The 20,443-nt window shown below is 41.4% G+C and overlaps 1 protein-coding gene across 1 annotated transcript in view; it reads left to right on the top strand.

Annotated features, from left to right (window-relative positions):
- Positions 1-18,188, top strand: part of LOC127961637 (collagen alpha-5(IV) chain) — a 47,248-nt gene extending 29,060 nt beyond the window's left edge. The window contains exons 23-49 of the mRNA XM_052560846.1: positions 1,201-1,271; positions 1,376-1,567; positions 2,362-2,530; positions 2,735-2,827; positions 2,941-3,045; positions 3,297-3,394; positions 4,627-4,777; positions 4,891-5,004; positions 5,353-5,520; positions 5,642-5,731; positions 5,826-5,972; positions 8,856-8,954; positions 9,077-9,166; positions 9,264-9,403; positions 9,486-9,792; positions 9,887-9,937; positions 10,051-10,236; positions 12,803-12,936; positions 13,294-13,366; positions 13,481-13,552; positions 13,633-13,761; positions 13,978-14,076; positions 15,350-15,562; positions 15,667-15,844; positions 15,938-16,052; positions 16,599-16,771; positions 16,883-18,188. Coding sequence (XP_052416806.1) covers positions 1,201-1,271; positions 1,376-1,567; positions 2,362-2,530; positions 2,735-2,827; positions 2,941-3,045; positions 3,297-3,394; positions 4,627-4,777; positions 4,891-5,004; positions 5,353-5,520; positions 5,642-5,731; positions 5,826-5,972; positions 8,856-8,954; positions 9,077-9,166; positions 9,264-9,403; positions 9,486-9,792; positions 9,887-9,937; positions 10,051-10,236; positions 12,803-12,936; positions 13,294-13,366; positions 13,481-13,552; positions 13,633-13,761; positions 13,978-14,076; positions 15,350-15,562; positions 15,667-15,844; positions 15,938-16,052; positions 16,599-16,771; positions 16,883-16,964 — 3,539 coding nt within the window. The 3' untranslated portion in view covers positions 16,965-18,188. The remainder of the gene's footprint in view (positions 1-1,200; positions 1,272-1,375; positions 1,568-2,361; positions 2,531-2,734; positions 2,828-2,940; positions 3,046-3,296; positions 3,395-4,626; positions 4,778-4,890; positions 5,005-5,352; positions 5,521-5,641; positions 5,732-5,825; positions 5,973-8,855; positions 8,955-9,076; positions 9,167-9,263; positions 9,404-9,485; positions 9,793-9,886; positions 9,938-10,050; positions 10,237-12,802; positions 12,937-13,293; positions 13,367-13,480; positions 13,553-13,632; positions 13,762-13,977; positions 14,077-15,349; positions 15,563-15,666; positions 15,845-15,937; positions 16,053-16,598; positions 16,772-16,882) is intronic.
- Positions 18,189-20,443: the final 2,255 nt, after the last annotated feature.

The raw sequence follows: 20,443 nt of genomic DNA, 5'->3' as shown, positions 1-20,443 counted from the left end.
GGGTGTGTTCACATTTGTCATGTTTCGTTCAATTAAACTCTGGCGCAATTGCTCTGTTAGTCTGGTTCATTTTAGTAAGTGTGAACACTGCCATTCGAACCCTGATGTACACCAAACAGGCAGATCTAGACCGTTAAAAAGATGGGTCTCAGTCTGCTTCCAAGTGAATTCTGGTGTAGTTTGAATGAAATATAACGCAATATGGACCAAAAACTTACTAAATGAATTAATATAAAACGAAATGAACCAAATACAGGATGTAATGACAAGATTCAACGCTTTGCAGTGTTTAATGGACAGAGGGCAAATGTGGAGCAACAAGACAGAAAAGTGTCTTTTATGAGCCCCTCGTGAGTTCCTAGGTGATAAAAATAAAATGTTGTGTACACGCAACAATGAGCGTGCTTTGTCCAGCAGATGGCATTAAGTGTAATCATCACTGTGCAGACTGATCAGTGTATGACATCAAAGTACCATTCATCATTCGGTCTGCGCAGTGGCACTTTAAGTCAATTACATCTATTGTTTGGGTTGTTCAGTAAGTTCCGTAACGAAATAGAGTTTAACCCGAAAAATCAGGTTGTGAAAGTAGGGGTGCTCCGATCACGATCGGCCGATCGTTAATGCGCATCTCGTCAGTAAAGCCGGTTTTCTAATCAGCGGTTAATTCCATCAGGTGCGTGATTTCACATAGAGCAGCGGTTACTACACAGAGCCGTTGTTAATAGAGAAGATGCACCAAAAAACGCTGAAAATGAAGTGGATTTGCGCATTTTCTCTATTAACAACGGCTGAGTGTAGTAACAGCTGCTCTATGTGAAATCACGCACCTGATGGAATTAACCCCGATTAGAAAACCGACTTTACTGACGAGATGCGCATAACGATTGGCCGATCGTGATCGGAGCACCCCTATGTGAAAGTATCTAGCTATACCTAGTCTCGGTATCTTTAGGTTCACTGTCAGAAATGCCAGTGTGAATGCTAAGCGGACTTGGACCAAATCTATAATTTTCTTTTCTGGTCCGGACCAAACAAACCAAGACAGCCGAACTACAAGTGTGAATGCACCTTTAAAATAAGTATCTTCACAGTACGTTTTGTCCATGTACTCCAGGACTAAAATCTCTCAACAAACAGCTGTTTTATATAAAGCCCAGATGTTTTTCAAGCTGCACATTAAACAAATTTTTATTTCAGGTGCACCTGGATTGCCTGGAACGAAAGGAGACAGAGGATACCCGGGAGGGCCAGGGCTAATGGGACCACCTGTGAGTGCTTCCTCACACATACTGGATAACTCACTTTTTGTTTTGTGATAGATGATTCAGAGTGATTAAGAGGCACTGAAGTACTTAACACTTCTGCACTTTAGGGAATACCAGGACCTCAGGGTCTCACTGGAGTCCCTGGAGAGAAGGGCGACCCAGGCGAGGCACCCTCTGTTCCGGGTGTGAAAGGAGAAAAGGGAGACACAGGCTTTCCTGGCCCTTCAGGTCTCCCCGGACTCGATGGAAGACCTGGTCGTGATGGAGTTCCCGGTCCCCCAGGCCTCAGAGGACCACCTGTGAGTGTTTGTACACTTTTCAATAAACATACAACTTCTGGGTCTTGTATCAATTAAGCAGGGGCGGTTTCTCCATTAGGGCGATTGGGTGATGCACCACCAAAGCGCGAAAGGGAGGGATTTTTTTTTTCACATTCAACAACAGTGTTTGCTAGCTTTTACTATTCTAGACTGTTTGTTCTGCCTCTAAATAGTCCAATCAGCGTTGAGTCACTTTTCGCTTAGTACCGCCCCTTTGTTGGGGAGTTTCTGTCTGACTAAGAATCACCCCGAGTGCTCTCATTGACTTCAATTCAAAGATCTTTTTTTAACTGCAGTCACTGCAATGCAGTCTCAATGAATTCTGGGAGGGCTAGCCCTAACGTGCTTCCGTCATCATGCATAACCTTAACTTGTGCACGGATTGGTGGGAACAGTGGCATCCAATAATATCTTTATCAAATATGAAAAACGGATCATGCAAACATTTGCCCCCAACCCCCGCCTTTAAGAGAATTGACAGGATCCACCACTGTGATTAAGTACATAGATATAAAATAATACACAGATATAATAAAAACCAGGCAGGCCAGGCAATAATAATTGATGATGAAAAAAATACTTCTCAGACTACTAAATTGTAATTTTTTACTTAGTCAATCCCCAGTTTTGATGTTTTTATTATTATTATTATTATTGCTCTGCTTTGAAGATGTCTATGTACACTTACTTTCTGTGTTTATTACAAGAAATAAACTAATTAAAGAACAGGTTCACAAAACAATTTGCAGTGAAATAAGCAATTTTTCTTACAGGGTTCTGCATTGATGAAAGGTTCACAAGGTCCATCTGGTGAACCTGGCTTGCCAGGACCTCCAGGAGACAGGGGTCTGCCGGGTGCCCCAGGATTTGGTCCTCAGGGACCTCCTGGAGAGAAAGGTATCCAGGGTGTTTCAGGACGACCAGGGGGCCCTGGAGCACCAGGTAAAAAGCAATACTTTTGTTTTTAAGTTCAAATTATTTTAAGGATGTCCGTCAAATCATATTAATTACACATGCTATTTTGGCACTAATTAAGTTAATAAGCGTAGTTACCCATTATGTGATAACTAGAAGTGCAGCTGACTTCTTTAACTTGTAGCTTGGCATGTTTCAGTGTTTCATCTCAATGTTTGTCTGAATGGGTAGGTCAGAAAGGTGAACCTGGGTTGGCAGTGTCAGATAAAGGTGAACGTGGGCCCCCAGGACGCGATGGAGAACCAGGTTTGCCAGGAAGTCCAGGTAAAGAAAAAACAACCGACTACAGTTGTCAGCATACATTTCGTTGTCTTAAATGTATATGGAGCAGGTGGGGATTTCAGAGTTCAACAGAGACTGCTTGTGTATCTGTACAGGTAATCCAGGCCTACCGGGACAGCCTGGGTTCCCTGGCTTACCTGGATCCAAAGGAGATCCTGGTCTTCCTGGTATCGGTTTGCCAGGACTCCCTGGTCCTAAAGGTAAAGTGTTTTTCTGCAATTGAAACACTACTAGACTCATGTAGATTGTCTGCTGCTGAGTGTTTTACAATTCACTAAAAATAGTTTAAAGCATAAATTAGCATTATTCATTGAAAAAAGTCAGATTTGGCCAAATACGTGCCACTTAATTTCTCTAGAAGTGTGTATTGTGCCACAGAGTCATTTTTATAACTTGGGCAGTGAGAAAAAGTTTTGTACATATGTCTAACAGTGTTATCCATATTCTTCAGGTTTTGCTGGTATTGCTGGTTCCCCTGGTGGACCTGGTATTCCTGGACGGCCAGGTCTGGACGGACTGCCTGGTCAGCCTGGATTACCTGGACCCAAAGTATAAAACATTTAATCTAAACAATGCAATATGATTTTTATAAACTTCACCTATACATGAGTATTTTACCATCAGGTGGTAACCGAATATTTGAATCATCAGTTTCTGAATCATTCCACTGAACATTAACAGAATACTATATAAACCTTCATTTAAGAATGCACCGAATGTTCAACAACCAAGATTGTAGTGATTAAGCGGAAAGACCAAATAATATGTACCGAACAATGACGTGATGCGATCAGATAGAGGCAGGCACTAATGTTTTTATGTAAATGAATGTATTTAAAATTGTCAGATAAAGACGTTAAAAAAAAACTAGCACAAAATGCTGACAGCGAGAGACTGCTTAGTGCTGCATCTCATGTCTTCGATGAGAAAAGGAAGGGGTAGTTATTGCTGGTTACTGTACTGTTACTGATGATTGAAATCACGAAGTGGCCTTAAACAATTATTAAATAAACTGCAGAATTATGTTTTCTATATGCACAGATTGCATGTTTTGCGGGGTCAGGGTTCAAATTCCAAAGCGCGAGGAAAATCTGCGCTGAAAAAAATTAAAAAATTAAAAATCTTCCCAAATTCTTAATTAGAATCATTTGTAGATCAAAAAAAAAGCACTGAGATATTCCTGCTGGGTTTCTGCCAAAAGAAAAGCAGAGAAAAAAACAACTCCATCAACATTCATAAATGTTAGTATTGTACAGTAATTGTACTGTGGTTCTGTAGAATGAAATAAAAAGACAATAGTAATGATAGTGATAATTACCATACAACAGCTCTATTAATACATTTATTATATTCACACATGGTGTTAAAATTAAGGATCTGGAATATCCTAATGTTTTAAAAGAAGTCTCTTCCACTCAGCAAAGCTGTATTTATTTGTACAGTCAAAAATGAATTCCTGATTCAAGAAGGGGGTCTCAAAAATGGCCCAAAAATATTAATTTTAAGTTGAATTGTGCTTTGTTGGTATAATGTCTGCTTGGATGTTCAGTGGTATATGACTGAGCGATGAAAGGATTGCGAACTGTAATTTGCAGGAAGAAATAAAGCTGCTATGTGCATCTGTTTTATTTTTTAGGCTTAATTTTGAATTATGGGCAATATAGTGTTTACTGGTTGTATACAATAACTTAGCGTATATTATGGTTATAAATAATTGGACTGTATTAGAAATGAATAGCTTTAAGCTTAAAGTGCTCAAATGAGTGTCTTTGTCCACAAAGGGAGACCCTGGTTTTGGTCTACCTGGACCTCAAGGCCCTACAGGATCACCAGGCAGTAAAGGTACTCCTGGTCCTAAAGGTGATCCTGGTTTCCCTGGAAACCCTGGTGGACCAGGTCGTCCGGGTCTTGACGGTGCTCCTGGATCTAAAGGTTGAGATTAAATAGTAATGTTGGACTGCAAACTAATTAAATGCATCAACATTTTTCTAGCATTTTTTAATTATTATTTGCAAATGATCTTTGCATATTGATTTTGCACTTAGGTGATGCTGGTTTTCCCGGTGGTCCTGGTCCCCGTGGCCCGCCAGGGCCCCCAGCCTTTGGCCTTCAGGGCCCCCCTGGTCCCCCTGGAGCTCCTGGCTCTATGGGGTCTCCTGGTACGTCTGCTACTTTTTAGTAAAAACGTGTCCAAACATAAACGGAGAATCTCTTCCTGTGGACTATTCAAGCATTTAATGAACTGTGAGACCAGAAAGAATCTTAAATTAGAGATATTCTTGTAAAAATATTTTTTTTTTCTAATAAAACATTATTTTGAGGATTATAAACCTTATACATGTAAAACTTGCCAGTAACTTCTTGGGAGTATAAAAAGATATGCGTTCGATAAAGTGTATCTCGTAAGCATTATCATACACCGATGTTAGGACCACTGTTAGGGTTTTTAGTAAAACTACTCTTTAGTGTTTTACTACATCAAACCATTGTCCTCTTCTCTTCATCAGGAGTCCCTGGTGCCAATGGAGAGAAAGGAGACCGTGGCCCCCCAGGTTCAAGTTTTCCAGGGTTGCAAGGTAACAGAGGAAGCCCAGGATTTCCTGGGCCTCCTGGTCAAGCTGGTCCACCTGGGGGTCCAGGACTACCTGGTCAAGATGGCCTACCAGGACTGCCCGGTAATATGATGAGAGCAACATCCCCTGTTATTATTACATTTGACTGTATTTATTTAATATATACACTATATGTCTTGTTTCTGTATGGTCTTTCTTTACTAATCCTATATCATTATTACAGGGCCTAAAGGAGACATTGGTGGGATGGGTGGTCCAGGACCTGCAGGTACCCCTGGCAATCCTGGCAGACAAGGCTTTCCAGGACCAAAAGGTCTGAAACCAGTTTTGGCTTTAGCTCAAATTTATGAAACAATTTTATAAAGTCCCTTTTAGAATAAAATATTATTGTGCTCTGTGTCCTGCAGGAGATGATGGTGTTCCAGGACGACCAGGAAGCCCAGGTTTCCCAGGATCAAAGGGAGACAAAGGTGACCCAGGCATTCCTGGCCCTCCTGGCATAGTCCCACCTGCAGGTCTTTTTAAGGGACAAAAAGGAGAATCAGGAGTTCCAGGTGAGCTGCTAGCTTCAACATTTTCTGTGTATGTGTGGATTACTTGGGTTGTTCCCAACATTTGTTGAAATTTTCATGTCAACAGCACCTTTAGAAATATATTTACTGGAAAAAATGGTGACATGTTCAATACCTATTTTACCCACTGTGTGTGTGTGTGTGTGTGTGTATGTATGTATATATATATATATATATATATATATATATATATATTGTCACGGGAGGAGCACAAGACAGACACAGTGGGCGTGGCGTCAGGCCTCGGAGAGGCTTTTATTAACAGAAATCATAAAACAAAGGGAATAAAAGTGGCCAAAAGGGGGAAAGTGTCCAAAATAACAGGGAATCTGGTGTCCTCGTCGTGCTGCGGGATTTGTGTAGGTCGGGCAGTGTTCATCAAGGAAGAGTCCAGGCAAGGGGCGGAGTCCGGCGGCCGCACGCGCTCCCCTCCTTGGTCCGGGGCGCGAGGGGCGGCGGCTTCTCCTAGCGGCCGCGTCTCTCTCGTTGGCCGCGGCGCTGGTAGGGGATGGACGGCCCGGCATCCTGGCCCGTCGGCCGTGTATACGGGTGCGGTTCCCATCCGGATCGCGGGTCCGGCAGCTCACGTCTTGGTGGCGCGGGAGTCCCTCAACGCACCCTTCCTGGACCCACGAGGACACCAGTGTGCATGCACGGGGAAGAGACCGGTCTCCTGAGGAGAGGCGCGTTGGGCTTTTAAACAGCGGCGGTAATGAGGCTCCACTTCCTTCAGGTGTGCCCCATCACACGCCGCCAGCCCTGACTCGTCCAGCGCCCCTCCTCTCACACACCCACTCCAGTCGGGAGCCTGGTGAAGGGCGGCGATTTAGGACGGGGTGCCGGTGATAATCAGGGAGGAGGCAGCTGACTCGTCACATTCCCCCTCCCAAGCGACATCCCCGTCATCAGGGCGCCGCCCACACGGGAGTGCTACCATCCTCAACCAGGCTCCAAACGGTCGGAGTGGGCGGGGCTTCCTCTCCGGGCGGTCCTCCCTCTCGCAGCGCACCAGAACAGGGACAGAGAAACCGGGTTTTAGTGACAGCCTCAACCAACCACAGGGTAAAATGACAATGGAAAAGTCACTTACCCCTTGCGTGGCTGGGAGGCTGTCCCCAGTTTTCCTCCGTCCCAGTCTGGGTTCTCACGAACGTTTGCAAGCGAGAGGGAGTGACGTCACCAGACGTTTCCCAACTGCGCTGTCTAGGCTCCGCCTGCCCACATTCTCCACCAGTGTCACGGGAGGAGCACAAGACAGACACAGTGGGCGTGGCGTCAGGCCTCGGAGAGGCTTTTATTAACAGAAATCATAAAACAAAGGGAATAAAAGTGGCCAAAAGGGGGAAAGTGTCCAAAATAACAGGGAATCTGGTGTCCTCGTCGTGCTGCGGGATTTGTGTAGGTCGGGCAGTGTTCATCAAGGAAGAGTCCAGGCAAGGGGCGGAGTCCGGCGGCCGCACGCGCTCCCCTCCTTGGTCCGGGGCGCGAGGGGCGGCGGCTTCTCCTAGCGGCCGCGTCTCTCTCGTTGGCCGCGGCGCTGGTAGGGGATGGACGGCCCGGCATCCTGGCCCGTCGGCCGTGTATACGGGTGCGGTTCCCATCCGGATCGCGGGTCCGGCAGCTCACGTCTTGGTGGCGCGGGAGTCCCTCAACGCACCCTTCCTGGACCCACGAGGACACCAGTGTGCATGCACGGGGAAGAGACCGGTCTCCTGAGGAGAGGCGCGTTGGGCTTTTAAACAGCGGCGGTAATGAGGCTCCACTTCCTTCAGGTGTGCCCCATCACACGCCGCCAGCCCTGACTCGTCCAGCGCCCCTCCTCTCACACACCCACTCCAGTCGGGAGCCTGGTGAAGGGCGGCGATTTAGGACGGGGTGCCGGTGATAATCAGGGAGGAGGCAGCTGACTCGTCACAATATATATATATATATATATATACACAAATGTGGATTGGTGTTAGAGATATTTTAAAATCCATGTGTGCAGTGAATTAAAAAATAATACCAGGTATAGTTGCATTTGTGACATAAAAACATATTAATGAATATGTTTTTTATTGGCAAATCCCATTCTATTTATTTTTGAATTTTTTTTTTTTTTTTGTAAAAATAAAAATATCTCTACCACCAATCCACATTTGGCTGGCCAATCGTACTGTAGCATGTTCTTGCTGCATCTAGTCACATTTTGCTTGACAGTCAGCGCAGTCGAATCTAAACCCATATACTAGTGCTCAACAAGATTTTTTTGATTGTCCGATGGCCAATATAAAGTAAAAACATATGATACTGCACAATTTAAGAAATAACCTAAAAACCTTCTATTAAATTTATATTGAACATTTTTTTTTGTCAAATATTTACAAATTATTTCGAAATGAGTACATTTTTTATTTACTAAAATCTGTGAAATAAATACATGCTTTAGATAGGAACAAAATGGTATTATGGCATTTTTACAAATAAATAAATAATGTAACCGTGTGTACTCAGTGTACCCAGTAATCCAAAAAGTCTGTGTGCACTGGGGGTTATATTTTCTCAAAAAAAGAACATGTAATGCCCAAAAAAGTATATTTAAACAATTGTTGACTGAACAGAACAACATATTGGCCATTGTCAATAATTAGTGTCAGCTGGCGTATCAGCCTTGGCGAAATGTTGGTCAACCACTTCTCTCTTCATAATTACATTTTCTCATACCTTTTCTTTGTGATCGGTATATCAGTGGGACCATCTCTTACATAAATAAAACTGGGTTCCCCCATGACCTCTGTTTTTTCCAAATTCAGAATAAAAAAATGGATCCTTTTAATCCTCTCATAAATTTTGGCCACTCCACAATTCTCTTTATTTGTTTTGTAGGTTTTAGCGGACCACCAGGACCAAAGGGTATTCCCGGTATCCCTGGAGATTCTGGTCTCCCTGGGCAAGACGGAAGGCCAGGTCTACCGGGACCTCCAGGTAAAGAAGACAAGTACACGTTTAAGCCATCAAAAAAAGCATCTTTAATCAACTAGCCTCCTATATGTGCATATGTACTATTCAGTAGGTTTAGGCTGACAAGTTTTTGTCTTCATGTTTAGGCCCCAAAGGTGATCCTGGTATTCCAGGAGCTCCAGGGTCTCCAGGTGCCCAAGGACCGAAGGGTAGCATGGGGGAGATGGGATTACCAGGTCAGCTCTTCATTTTCGTACAACTCAAAACCATTGACCATTGTTTCTGAGGCTTTGGAATCTTGAAGCTAGACTGAGCCAATCTTTTTTGTTATAGGAATTTCTGGAAATAAAGGAATCTCTGGCCAACCAGGCCGACCTGGCCAACCTGGAACCCCAGGAACAGCCGGGTTCCCGGGACCCAAAGGTGATCCTGGCTCACCAGGATTTGGATTACCGGGAACTCCTGGGCAAAAGGTAAAAACATAATGATTTCTGCTTAAACACTGAGAATATTTACTTGAATAATTAATCCTATTAAATTCTATCAAATTCCCAGGGTGAACCAGGCCCTCAAGGATTTTCTGGAAACCCTGGTCAGAAAGGCCAGCCTGGCCTTTCAGGATCTCCAGGCTTTCCTGGTAGCCCTGGACCAAAGGGTGATCCAGGACTCCCAGGATTCCAGGGTGCACCTGGCAATCCTGGCCCTAAAGGTTTGGATGGTGCTCCAGGCACTCCTGGTCCTAGTGGAGCGTCTGGTAGGCCAGGAGATCCTGGACGCCCTGGATTACCAGGCCTCCCTGGTGATAAAGGTCTTGCTGGACGTGATGGTATTCCAGGACCTCCAGGACAAAAGGGTGACCCAGGTTAGTCTGAATCCAAAAGAAATCAAAAGTGCATTGGATGTGCTCAATGTAGCATAGGTATCTAGAATCTTTTTGTTTTTAACTTTCTACCTAGGCGCTCCAGGTCTCGGTGGCCCAGGCCCACCCGGTTTCCCCGGTACACCAGGTAAAGTACTGATTGATATTTTCATGTATCTTCACTTTTACACCAGAGAACTTATAACAAATTCCTTATCACAATTTTCATAGCAAATTTACAAGAATTGACTGATTTTATAGGGCCTAAAGGAGACCCTGGTTTTCCGGGTCCTGCCGGTAGTACTGGATTTCCTGGTCCAAAGGGTGATCCAGGATTTCCTGGGGTTCCTGGCCAAAGTGGTCCTGCAGGACCGCCTGGGCCTCCAGGCCTGCCTTTGCAGGGACCTAAAGGCATCCAAGGCCCACCTGGTGCCCCCGGAAGAGCTGGTAAGTGAAGCATCTTATCCCTTCGGCCAGCTCTGCCCTCTGGGTTTCAAGCCAACATTTGCCTTTATTTTGATTTAATTTTAAAAAAGAGTAGCCTGGAGTAGAATGTCTAAAAAAGAACAAACTCTTAAAATAAGTTTGTTATCCAAAATAAGTATCCAAAGAATTGTTTTAATCAGAACTTCTAAATTGGCCAATGAAAACACAATTTTGTAATGCCATCAAATGCTGACTTCACTACATACTTCTAATATTTAATACTGTGCTTAACCACAGTGTTTGTTGTTTTTCTTATGTATGCCTACACCCAACAAAAATAAAGACAAACTGTCTGGTTATTCACACAACTTACACACTGTTTAATTTAAAAAGGAACTGAGTGCATTAACAACATGAATTTGTTTTTCCTTTTGCCCCAATACTAAGTCATAAATCTATTTTATAAAAGTCAGGTAAAAGTACCCCTGGTTGGGAATCACTTCATCAGCACATGTTAAATTATGGCTGTGAACCAGAGGGCATGCTGGCTTTTGTTTTGGTTGGTTTGGCTGATTTGCATGGAATAATCCACAAGCAATCATGATTATGCAATATCCATGTCGAATTAGCACAAATACACTCACTCTCAGATGACTGAGCACAAGACACACTGTTTGCATTACCTTCACTGCAAGTGTTCTTCTGTTCTCAACACTCCCTTCCTTTATTGTGTACCGGTTTGTCATGTGTTAGACAGAAGTGAATGATGTGCATGCATGAAAAGGTTTTGTGCAGTCATTGTTTCAGAGTTGCCCAGTCAGGGCTTTACTGGTATTACACACAGCTTTCACTATCCAAGGTTAGCTGTTCACCCATCCGTTCATCTATCTGCATTCACCCTTGTGTGTCTTCACTTCCACACATCCCTTCTTTTCAGCAGTAAAAACTGCAGTGTTCTTCACAGGATGTCTGTCTGTCACCAAATAAAATTAGGGTGCATCTGGCATTTTTGCATGGGAAATGTGCAGATTTGTAAGAAATGAAAAGCCATTGCAGTACTGTCTAAAATGGGCTCCCCTTGAAAAAAAAAAGCAAAAACATTAATGAATTCTGCTGCACTGTATATAAAATAGATATAAAGGAGACCATTTTTGGCTGGTGTCTGCTGGGCTTATTTTTACCCAGGCACATTCTGGGTATCATATGCATTTTCTGTTTTACTTCACTTTTCGTGGAAATGGCTCTGCTCCTCCTGATGACATTGGATCGTTGCAGGCTCGGCAGGTCAGCTTCTTTATGTTATTGAGCTGAATTTTATGTTACAACTCTTAACTGTATTCAAATGAATTTTCATCTATTTTATGTGTCTACACGTAGTTCTACCTTGATTGTAGAAGTATATACAAAATAATATATATAAAAGGTAGTATTACCACATTTTAAGTGTGTAGTGTAAGTGTAGGTGACCATATCCTGTTAGTATTTGAGTAGATTATCAGATTTTGCACGAGAACATTACTATATTGAAATTTACCTGTAGTATACTGTATGTATGAATGTCTCAACCCAACTGCAACAACTCAGTTAACCTAGAATTACAAAAGCAACTGTTTTGGAAGATGATAGCAGAAAAGAATGTGCATGTCTTGATTATTTGGAACATAATGGCTATACTATGTACAGCTATATTCAGTTATGTGTTGAATATGTGAACCTTTTTTGCTAAGTTTGGCTTAACCATAATAATGATGAGCATGTACACTGCCATTCAAAAGTTTGGGGTCTGTAAGTGTTTTTTCCTCGCCAAAGCTATATATTTTGAAAAAAAAACAGCAGAACAGTAATGTGAATTTCTAAATTTTGTGGAATTTTTTTTTATTTTATATATGTGTGCGTGTGTGTATATATATATATATATATATATATATATATATATATATATATATATATATATATAAACTTTTGAGTGGTTATGCAGTGTCAAATATGCTAATCTGTTTCTTCAGTAAAGCCTTCTGTAAAACCATTGGAGGCAAAAAAAAAAAAATAAAAAAGGGTTTGACAGAATTTGACAAAACTTATCTATTCCTCAACACATCACATTACTTTTGTTGCTGTGCTCTGTATTTAAAACTTTTACCTTGTTCTTTGCTTCTCCTCTTGTTGGACTTTTGGGAACCCGTTGACCTTTGACCCCTCTGTAGGTCCTGCAGGTTAGACATCTTGGTTTGATACTCACCTGTGTCATGCTGTGCACTTCCTTTTGTTATTAGATGATTTACCTCTGCATGTGAGGCTGAGTGGGACTCAGATTCAAGCTTCATTTTTGATGTTTCATTTTCTCATCCCCATCCAATTATAGGAATGTAGTTATGATTGATGATGATTATGATTGTGCCATCTCCAGCAATATCCCAGAACCATTCAGCACACCACATATAACAACTGACATGATAAACATGCACACAAATCCGGACATCAATGCTTGGTTAAATAATATTGATTTCATGTTGTAAGATGAATCCTGTTTGTTAATCAGGTACCAGTGAAACAGGTAGAAACTGATTTCTTTTCTGTGAATGTGAAGGTCCTCCTGGCTCTGAGGGTCCCCGTGGGCCTCCAGGTAGTGGAGGAGTCAAAGGTGAGAAGGGCATGCCCGGAGTCCCTGGGATACCTGGAGCACCAGGACAGAAAGGAGATTATGGTCCCCCTGGCTTTCCAGTAAGCATTATAGATGTGGTTTATAAAGAAGGTTTAGTTATTGTTAGCGAAGGCTTTCCTACAATTTGCATGTGTAGAATCACTGTAGACTGCAATTGGTTTATGTGGGTTTTCTGACACTTTGCTAAAAAGGGCATTGTTTTGTTTTATTAATGGCTGTCAATTCTAACATACTCTGGTCAGATAATTCTTGATAAAGACAGCTAAATGCTGTGATTGGCAACCAGTTTCCTGCATAGTTGTTCTAGAATGTCTTTGGTATCTCTGCTGTGATAAAACATTTCAAATAATATAAAGAGTTCCATTTATAATATTAATTTAATCAGATAATAATGTTTGTTATTTGTTTTTTAAAAGGGTACTCCAGGAAATCCAGGACCTAGCGGTCTGAAAGGAGATACTGGACCTGAAGGTGTTCCTGGATTCCCGGGTCGGTTTTCCTTCTACAAGCATTAAGAATTTGTTTACCAAAATAATAAATGTCTGTAATTATTTATACACCTTTATGAATGAGTCTTATCCACATAACATCTGTTTGTTATAGGACCTAAAGGACAGCCTGGTCCTCCAGGATCTAATGGCGGCCCAGGAGAACGTGGTGACCCTGGAACACCAGGTGAGTCATTTTAAAACCTGGATATTTTTCCCCTTCCAATTCCAATGAAAATGCATCTTCTAATACTCTGTTGATCTCAGGTTCACGTGGTGACCCAGGCTATGCTCCAGAACCAATTGTTTTGAAGGGGGAGCGTGGTCCACCTGGAACACCTGGTCGCCCAGGCCTCCAAGGTCCAACGGGTCCTGTGGGATTGCAGGGTCTTCCAGGTTAGCAAATATATTTAGAGTCAACACAGTAAAGTTAAAAAAATATATTATATCTGATCCCTGATATGGGCTCCACTTCTCAAAAACATTGTGAACCAAGCTGATCGTAGAGACCATTGGCACCATTAGTTCTATGATCTGCTAGGTTTAAAATGATTGTGGAAAAAAAGCCCTGGTCTTTTTCCTCATCATGTGTGATTTCATTGCTACCTTTAGGTTCACCTGGTGAACCTGGAGACCCAGGTCCAATTGGACCTGCAGGATTTACCGGCCCACCAGGAAGGAAGGGAGATACAGGACCATCTGGACAACCAGGTAATGTTAAGGTCCAAGACGTGGATTGACGGGTAGACATGTTGCACAGGGCCTGTCTAAATTCAAATCCAACTTTGTTCATTTTTCAGTACTTGATGCATCTCCACTGTCGTGTCCAATAAATGCAAAAAGCCCTTTAAAGATTCAAGTAAAAAAAAAAAAGTCATGTAAAGTCATCATTTACTCATTTTCCAAACCCTATAAAGATTATACAGATTTAATTTAGGCTTTTATTTACATATACACACATACATAGAACGCGTTACAAGCAGTAAACACTGAAGCTTATGTCTACTGTACGTAATGTGTGTCACACACTAGAACAAACCTCATGGTCCTTGTGCATTGCACACGTGCTCAAGCTTCCATGTTTACCATATTTGATGTGCTCTATGTATGTGTGTCGATCATTGTTTAGATGTAAATAAAAGCCTAAATTAAAGGTTTTTAATCTTTAATCAAGATTTTTTACATCAAAGTACATAATTTAGAAGTAATAAGCTATTTTCTGTCCGGTTTTGACTCCCCTCATCAGACTCCCCTCAGTTGAATTGTGCCTTGTTTTTAAATGAATCCGTGGTAAAAAGAAGTGAACAAAGGACTAATTATTTAATGGCGCAGTTTGGAACTTCATTAAAAATAGTTAATCCACTCTTTTCTAATGTTGGGATCAGAAGGAAGGCAATTGAAAGACCGTTTTACCATAACTTAGCCATCATTATCATTTAGTTTCTGGATAGACCTGCATTCGCCTCTCGTTATTTACACTACATGCATGAAGCGGTGGGCGGGGCTAAGCAGGAATTGATCTTCTTCTGCGGAGGCGGTGTTTAGCCACATTATTACATCATAAAGTGACATTACAAAAGCTGTCGTCTTGGCAGACTGGCTTCAATAATATGTTTTGAATTCTGAAACTAGGTCAAAAGATCAAGATCAAGGGGATTAGGGTTTCTCAGTTCATGACCCCTTTAAATCTGTTCATATATATGAGTGATCATATCTCCTCAAAAGACTTGGATTAAACTACTTGATTTGTATGGATTTCCAATTCTGATATGAAGGTAAGTTATAATACCTGACATCGCTGCTGATATGAAGGCGAGTGAATGAATGACAGAATTTTCATTTCCGAGTGGACTATCCCTTTAAGGATCATCCTTAAAATTGGTGGCTCTATTGTTCTTTTTTCAGATTTTTGGAAACAGCATGAACAGGAAGCTTAAAAGCAGTGTATCATCTTCACAATAACCATAACTGTAATCGTGTACAGGTTCACGGGGTTACCCCGGCCCTCCTGGTCCAGAAGGGATTCAGGGCCCTCCAGGCATCGCAGGATCATCGTCTGCCGCACACGGTTTTCTGATCACGCGCCACAGTCAGAACACAAATGTGCCATTATGTCCTGAAAATACAAGACTCATCTATGAAGGCTACTCTTTACTCTATGTGCAAGGAAATGAGAGGGCGCACGGACAGGACCTGGGTGAGTGTCACCAAAACAAATAGAGCACACGCATGTAGTATTTTCTTTCTCACATCACATGTATCATGGCTAATATGTCTTTTCTTCATTCAAATGAATATCAGGTACGGCTGGTAGTTGTCTACGTCGTTTCAGCACGATGCCTTTTATGTTCTGCAACATCAACAATGTCTGCAACTTCGCTTCCCGCAATGACTACTCCTATTGGCTGTCCACACCACAATCCATGCCCATGAACATGGCGCCCATCACTGGGGAGAACATCAAACCTTTCATCAGTCGGTAAGAGAAGGTCACTCTGACACAGATGATGAGCAGGAGTGGAATCTGTTGTGTGGCAAACTTATCTGTGCGTGTGTGTGTGTGTGTGTGCAGGTGCTCTGTGTGCGAAACTCCAGCCATGGTGATTGCTTTACACAGCCAGACCATTCAGTTGCCAGTCTGCCCGAACAACTGGGAGGTGCTCTGGATCGGTTACTCCTTCATGATGGTATGCACCATATGCAAAGTTCTGGCTTATTTTAAACATTGTTTCGTTATTGTTATTTGATGTCCTCGTAGGCCCTCTAAGTGAGTCCCGGCCTCCACTGCATCAAGACCATTGTGATAAAACAAAACTACTTCTTGAGATTCATATAAAACTACAACAGCAACAACTAAATTTGACAACAGTAAAGTAACAGCAATATTTTTTTTGGTTTTAAGGTCTCCTTGTTACACGTTACATGTACTTACTATTATAATAACAATAAATGATTCATAGTTACATGCAAGTAACCCTAATCCTAACCCTAACCCTAACCTAAAGTAAGTACATGTAGCTAATTAATATTACTCAGTACTTAAATGTATAATTACACTACAACAAGGATTCTTTAAAATAAAGTGTAAACTGGCTTACCTCACATTTTTAAACTCTTCAAGTCCAAGTTGAAATGTTGTGCTGGCAGAACTGGCATATTTGTAAAAGATCCCACACACATCGTTGTTGGTTTTTCAAGGCCTCCCACTGATTGCTGTATGTTCTGTGTAACAGCACACCAGTGCAGGTGCTGAGGGCTCAGGTCAGGCTCTTGCCTCTCCCGGTTCCTGTCTGGAGGACTTCCGCTCGTCTCCGTTCATCGAGTGCCACGGTCGAGGCACCTGCAATTATTACAGCAACTCGTACAGCTTCTGGCTGGCCACTGTGGATACGAATGAAATGTTCGGGTAATGTTTCATTCCAGACTATGACAACTTCAGAAACAACAATTCTTCTTGGCAACCTTCTCGTAAACCGTAAATGTCAAACTGTTTGTTTTTTTCTCTCTGCCCAAGCAGACAGCCGCAGTCAGAGACACTGAAACCTGGAGACTTGGAGACCCGTGTGAGCCGCTGTGTTGTGTGTATGAAGAGGACGTAACGTAGTGACATTTTTGCAGTCTGTTGTTGTTGTTGAGGATCAGCCATCACTTCCAACGACCGCAGCCATCAGCTGATTACCAGTGAAGTTTCTTCACATATAACTCTATGGTGCTACTGTGTGACACAGCAAAAGAAACTGAACAAAATATATGAATTTATTAGTCTTTTTATTTTAAAGAAGTACCTCAAAAGAAAAATGCAGATCCAACAAGGTGCCATAGCAGTTGTGACAATGTGCATTAGATTTTTTTTTTTCTCTCTAGAGATTCTTTTCATGTAATATTTTCCTACAAGAATTTTGTTGTTGGTACACAAATGATAAATTTTTTGAGAGAAGCGCTCTCTCGCTTTTTCTTCTTTCTTTCGAGTGGAATGGTCTCCATGTTACCAAATCGGCACTTTGAACATCAAAGAGACGAAATGCACTGAAGCGTTACATTAATGGGACTGCTTTTTTAAGGCTATCATTTTTCCCCAATCACTTTTTCCTCTTTATTGGTGGTACTAACACTGCTGTATCAGGACTTTTTAGTGTCATTTATCTCTTTTTGTAAGTCATAAAATGTGTATATTGTGTAAAACACCTTTTTTAGCATAAAAACTAAACAGATCTTTTTAATGAATTTCTGGGTTCTTTGTCAGTGTGCTCACCACTCACTCCTTTATTCACATATTAGTTCCACATTCTTTTACCCCGACATTTGTACAAAGAACTTTCTTTAAATAAAACAGTATTTTATAAATATATATATTAAAAAGAAAGTATATATCCAGAAACTTGACACACCTGCATAAACTGTTTTTACAGACCTCTCTTCAGATTTCATTTAACCAGTAAGGACATTTCTGTGAAAACCCATCAAATACTAGTGTTATGAATTAGTAAACATTTCATTAGTTCTTATGTGCCACAGTGTGGCCTGTCACTGTTTCACATTAGATGAACCACTGTCTGTCAGCATATGTGAACAAAAACTACACTGTGGCATATTATATTTCGGTTAAATAATATATACATAGTTTTGTGTATGCATAGTTGTACACAGTACATACCTACAATTTGCTTATAGTGGTGGTTCATCTAACCTGAAACGGTGAAGATCTTTTCACTCGTCATCATGGGTTGCAAAAATGTACATTTCAAAATCATTTCCCCCTTTTTATGTCTAGTATCCAGAAAGTGTTATAAACTTAAATGACTGAAATAAAAGAAACAAACTTCGTCTGTGCATGGTGAACTTTTTTTAGAGTGCGATTCTGGATGATTTGTTCTGGTTAGTTACAACAGTATTAGTGTGGTACATTACAACAGTGTAACATTTCTTCATCTAAAGCATCAAGTCTTGCTTCATGGAAACCAAAATTACAGTTTTATGGTGGTGGACCACTAGAGGAAGAACTGAGTCACAAGGACTGGAGGGCTGCTCTAAACAGCTGTCTTTATCCTGTCAGACTTCTATGGCATTACCGTATATAGCCTAGATACAGAGTTCTGCAAAACTTTGCAGATTTCCAGCTAATGTTTTGTTGAGTTACTGTACCAATCACAACATGATTAAGTGGATGCAAAAGCCATTCAAATAAATCTGGTTTGTGTTGTTTTTATCCTTTTAGTGGATCACTCCCCTTCCCTCCTTCCTGCTCTTTCTGATTCTAACAATGTGCTTGTTTTCCAGAAAAGATTGGTTAATGACTAAGCTTTGAGCTTAGGAGAGGATATTAGGGCCTAAATAGTCCATATAAGATCCAGTTGACAAACGGAGTGTTGATATTTGGCAAGAGCTAAGCTCTCAATAGGATCAGTGAACAGATGACAGTGACCCTATTGCCACTGGGATAATGGTATTTGTTCCAGCCAACAACAAGACCGAGGCTACGACCAAGCTCTTTACAAAAATTACTTAAGTGGTCTTATTCTTAGACGGAACCAAAACAAGGGTCAACACTGGCTGTGAATTAATAAAGCTTGGCCCGAAAGTTCATTGTTCACTACTTGTGCAACTGAATCATTCAGTCAGGCTCTGAATGAGTCAGGCTATTATGAAAGTAAATTAAATAAAAATGTTTTCTTTGTTTTTAACATTTGTGGACAATAATAGACAGATGGCAACTTATATATCCATATAATGGTTACCCGTCATAAATATGTATCAAAATTTATAGTAGGCATATACAACCCTGCATATTCATAACTTAAAGGGGTCCCATTATGCTCTTTTACAAGGTCTTGATTTTGTTTTGGGGTGTACTAGAACAGGCTCTCCTACTAGGTTGTTCGATATATACATATATATTTTTCACATATTTTACATTATTACAACACCTTTCTCTCTAGTCTGGCATGAACAGCTAGAATAGTTCCTCTATCAAATGAAGGCCCGCCTTCTAAAATACTAAAAGCACTGTGATTGGTTAACTGGGCCAGTGTGTGTTGTGATTGACAGCACTCAGCGCCTGTTCGGGAAATGTCATGCACCTTACCATACTACCACCTGATGTGAGCCTCAGTGTAAATATTGCATCAAAATCGAACCAATTTGATCGCAATTTAAACCCAGGTGATTGTAACCACTCAACCAGGTCTTGTCCCATTCGTAGATCACAAATCCCAGGAAATATATGTGTTGTAGTCCAAACGAGTCGTTCATTGTAGTTTTTGAAAAGTAATTTCTGTTCAATAAAATATCTCCTTTTGAACTGGTCTTGGAGCTTTGTAACTTTGCAGATCTTTTTTTATGCTCAAACAGCAACATTACAGACTAACTAAAATTGAAAAACTGAAAAAGCATAATAGCACCCCTTTAATACTATTCCACATGTCCCCTTGGTCTACACACAGTCTGCATCTCTCTCTCTCTCTCTCTCTCTCTCTCTCTCATTCAACTCAGCAACAAAATCAAGACTAGAAAAAAACTGCGACCCACCCCTTTAAGATAAGCCATTTAAACCGAAGATAACCATACAGTCTGACTTTGGATTAACTTTGACTTGGATTAAGTTTGTGTCTATGGAATGGTTCAAGGAATGAGACACGTCAAATCTGTACTTCCAGGTAGTTTGACCCTTAAGAGCATATCGGATGCCCTGCATGATTTAGGAAATTATCTTTTGCTTAATGAGCTTTAAAAAGGAATCACTGCTTGTGTCTGTTTCGAAGCATGAGTACCTAGTGGCAAATACTACATCTCCTGAGAGCTGGAATTTGGCATAAACGTTAACATGATGTCCCTGAGCTCATGATCCACATAAACCTAAGCCCTAATAGAACCTTCATTTGTGCACATACTGTACAAGCTACTGAAATCAAAAGAGCTGCAGGGAGAAAGCTCAGCTCCTAATGAAGCAGAAACGTCTATCAGAGGAGGATTCCCCTTCTGCAGTGGATTTTAGCAAGGGCATTTCTTTGGATGGTTGGAATTAAGATCACCCTGTGCCAGAATGATGGGAAGAAAAAGTATGGAGAAGACTTGGAACAGC

The sequence above is a fragment of the Carassius gibelio genome, chromosome B7, assembly GCF_023724105.1.
Source record: "Carassius gibelio isolate Cgi1373 ecotype wild population from Czech Republic chromosome B7, carGib1.2-hapl.c, whole genome shotgun sequence".
Taxonomy (NCBI): domain Eukaryota; kingdom Metazoa; phylum Chordata; class Actinopteri; order Cypriniformes; family Cyprinidae; genus Carassius; species Carassius gibelio.
Note: the sequence above shows the minus strand (reverse complement) of the source record. Positions and strands in the feature narration are given on the sequence as shown.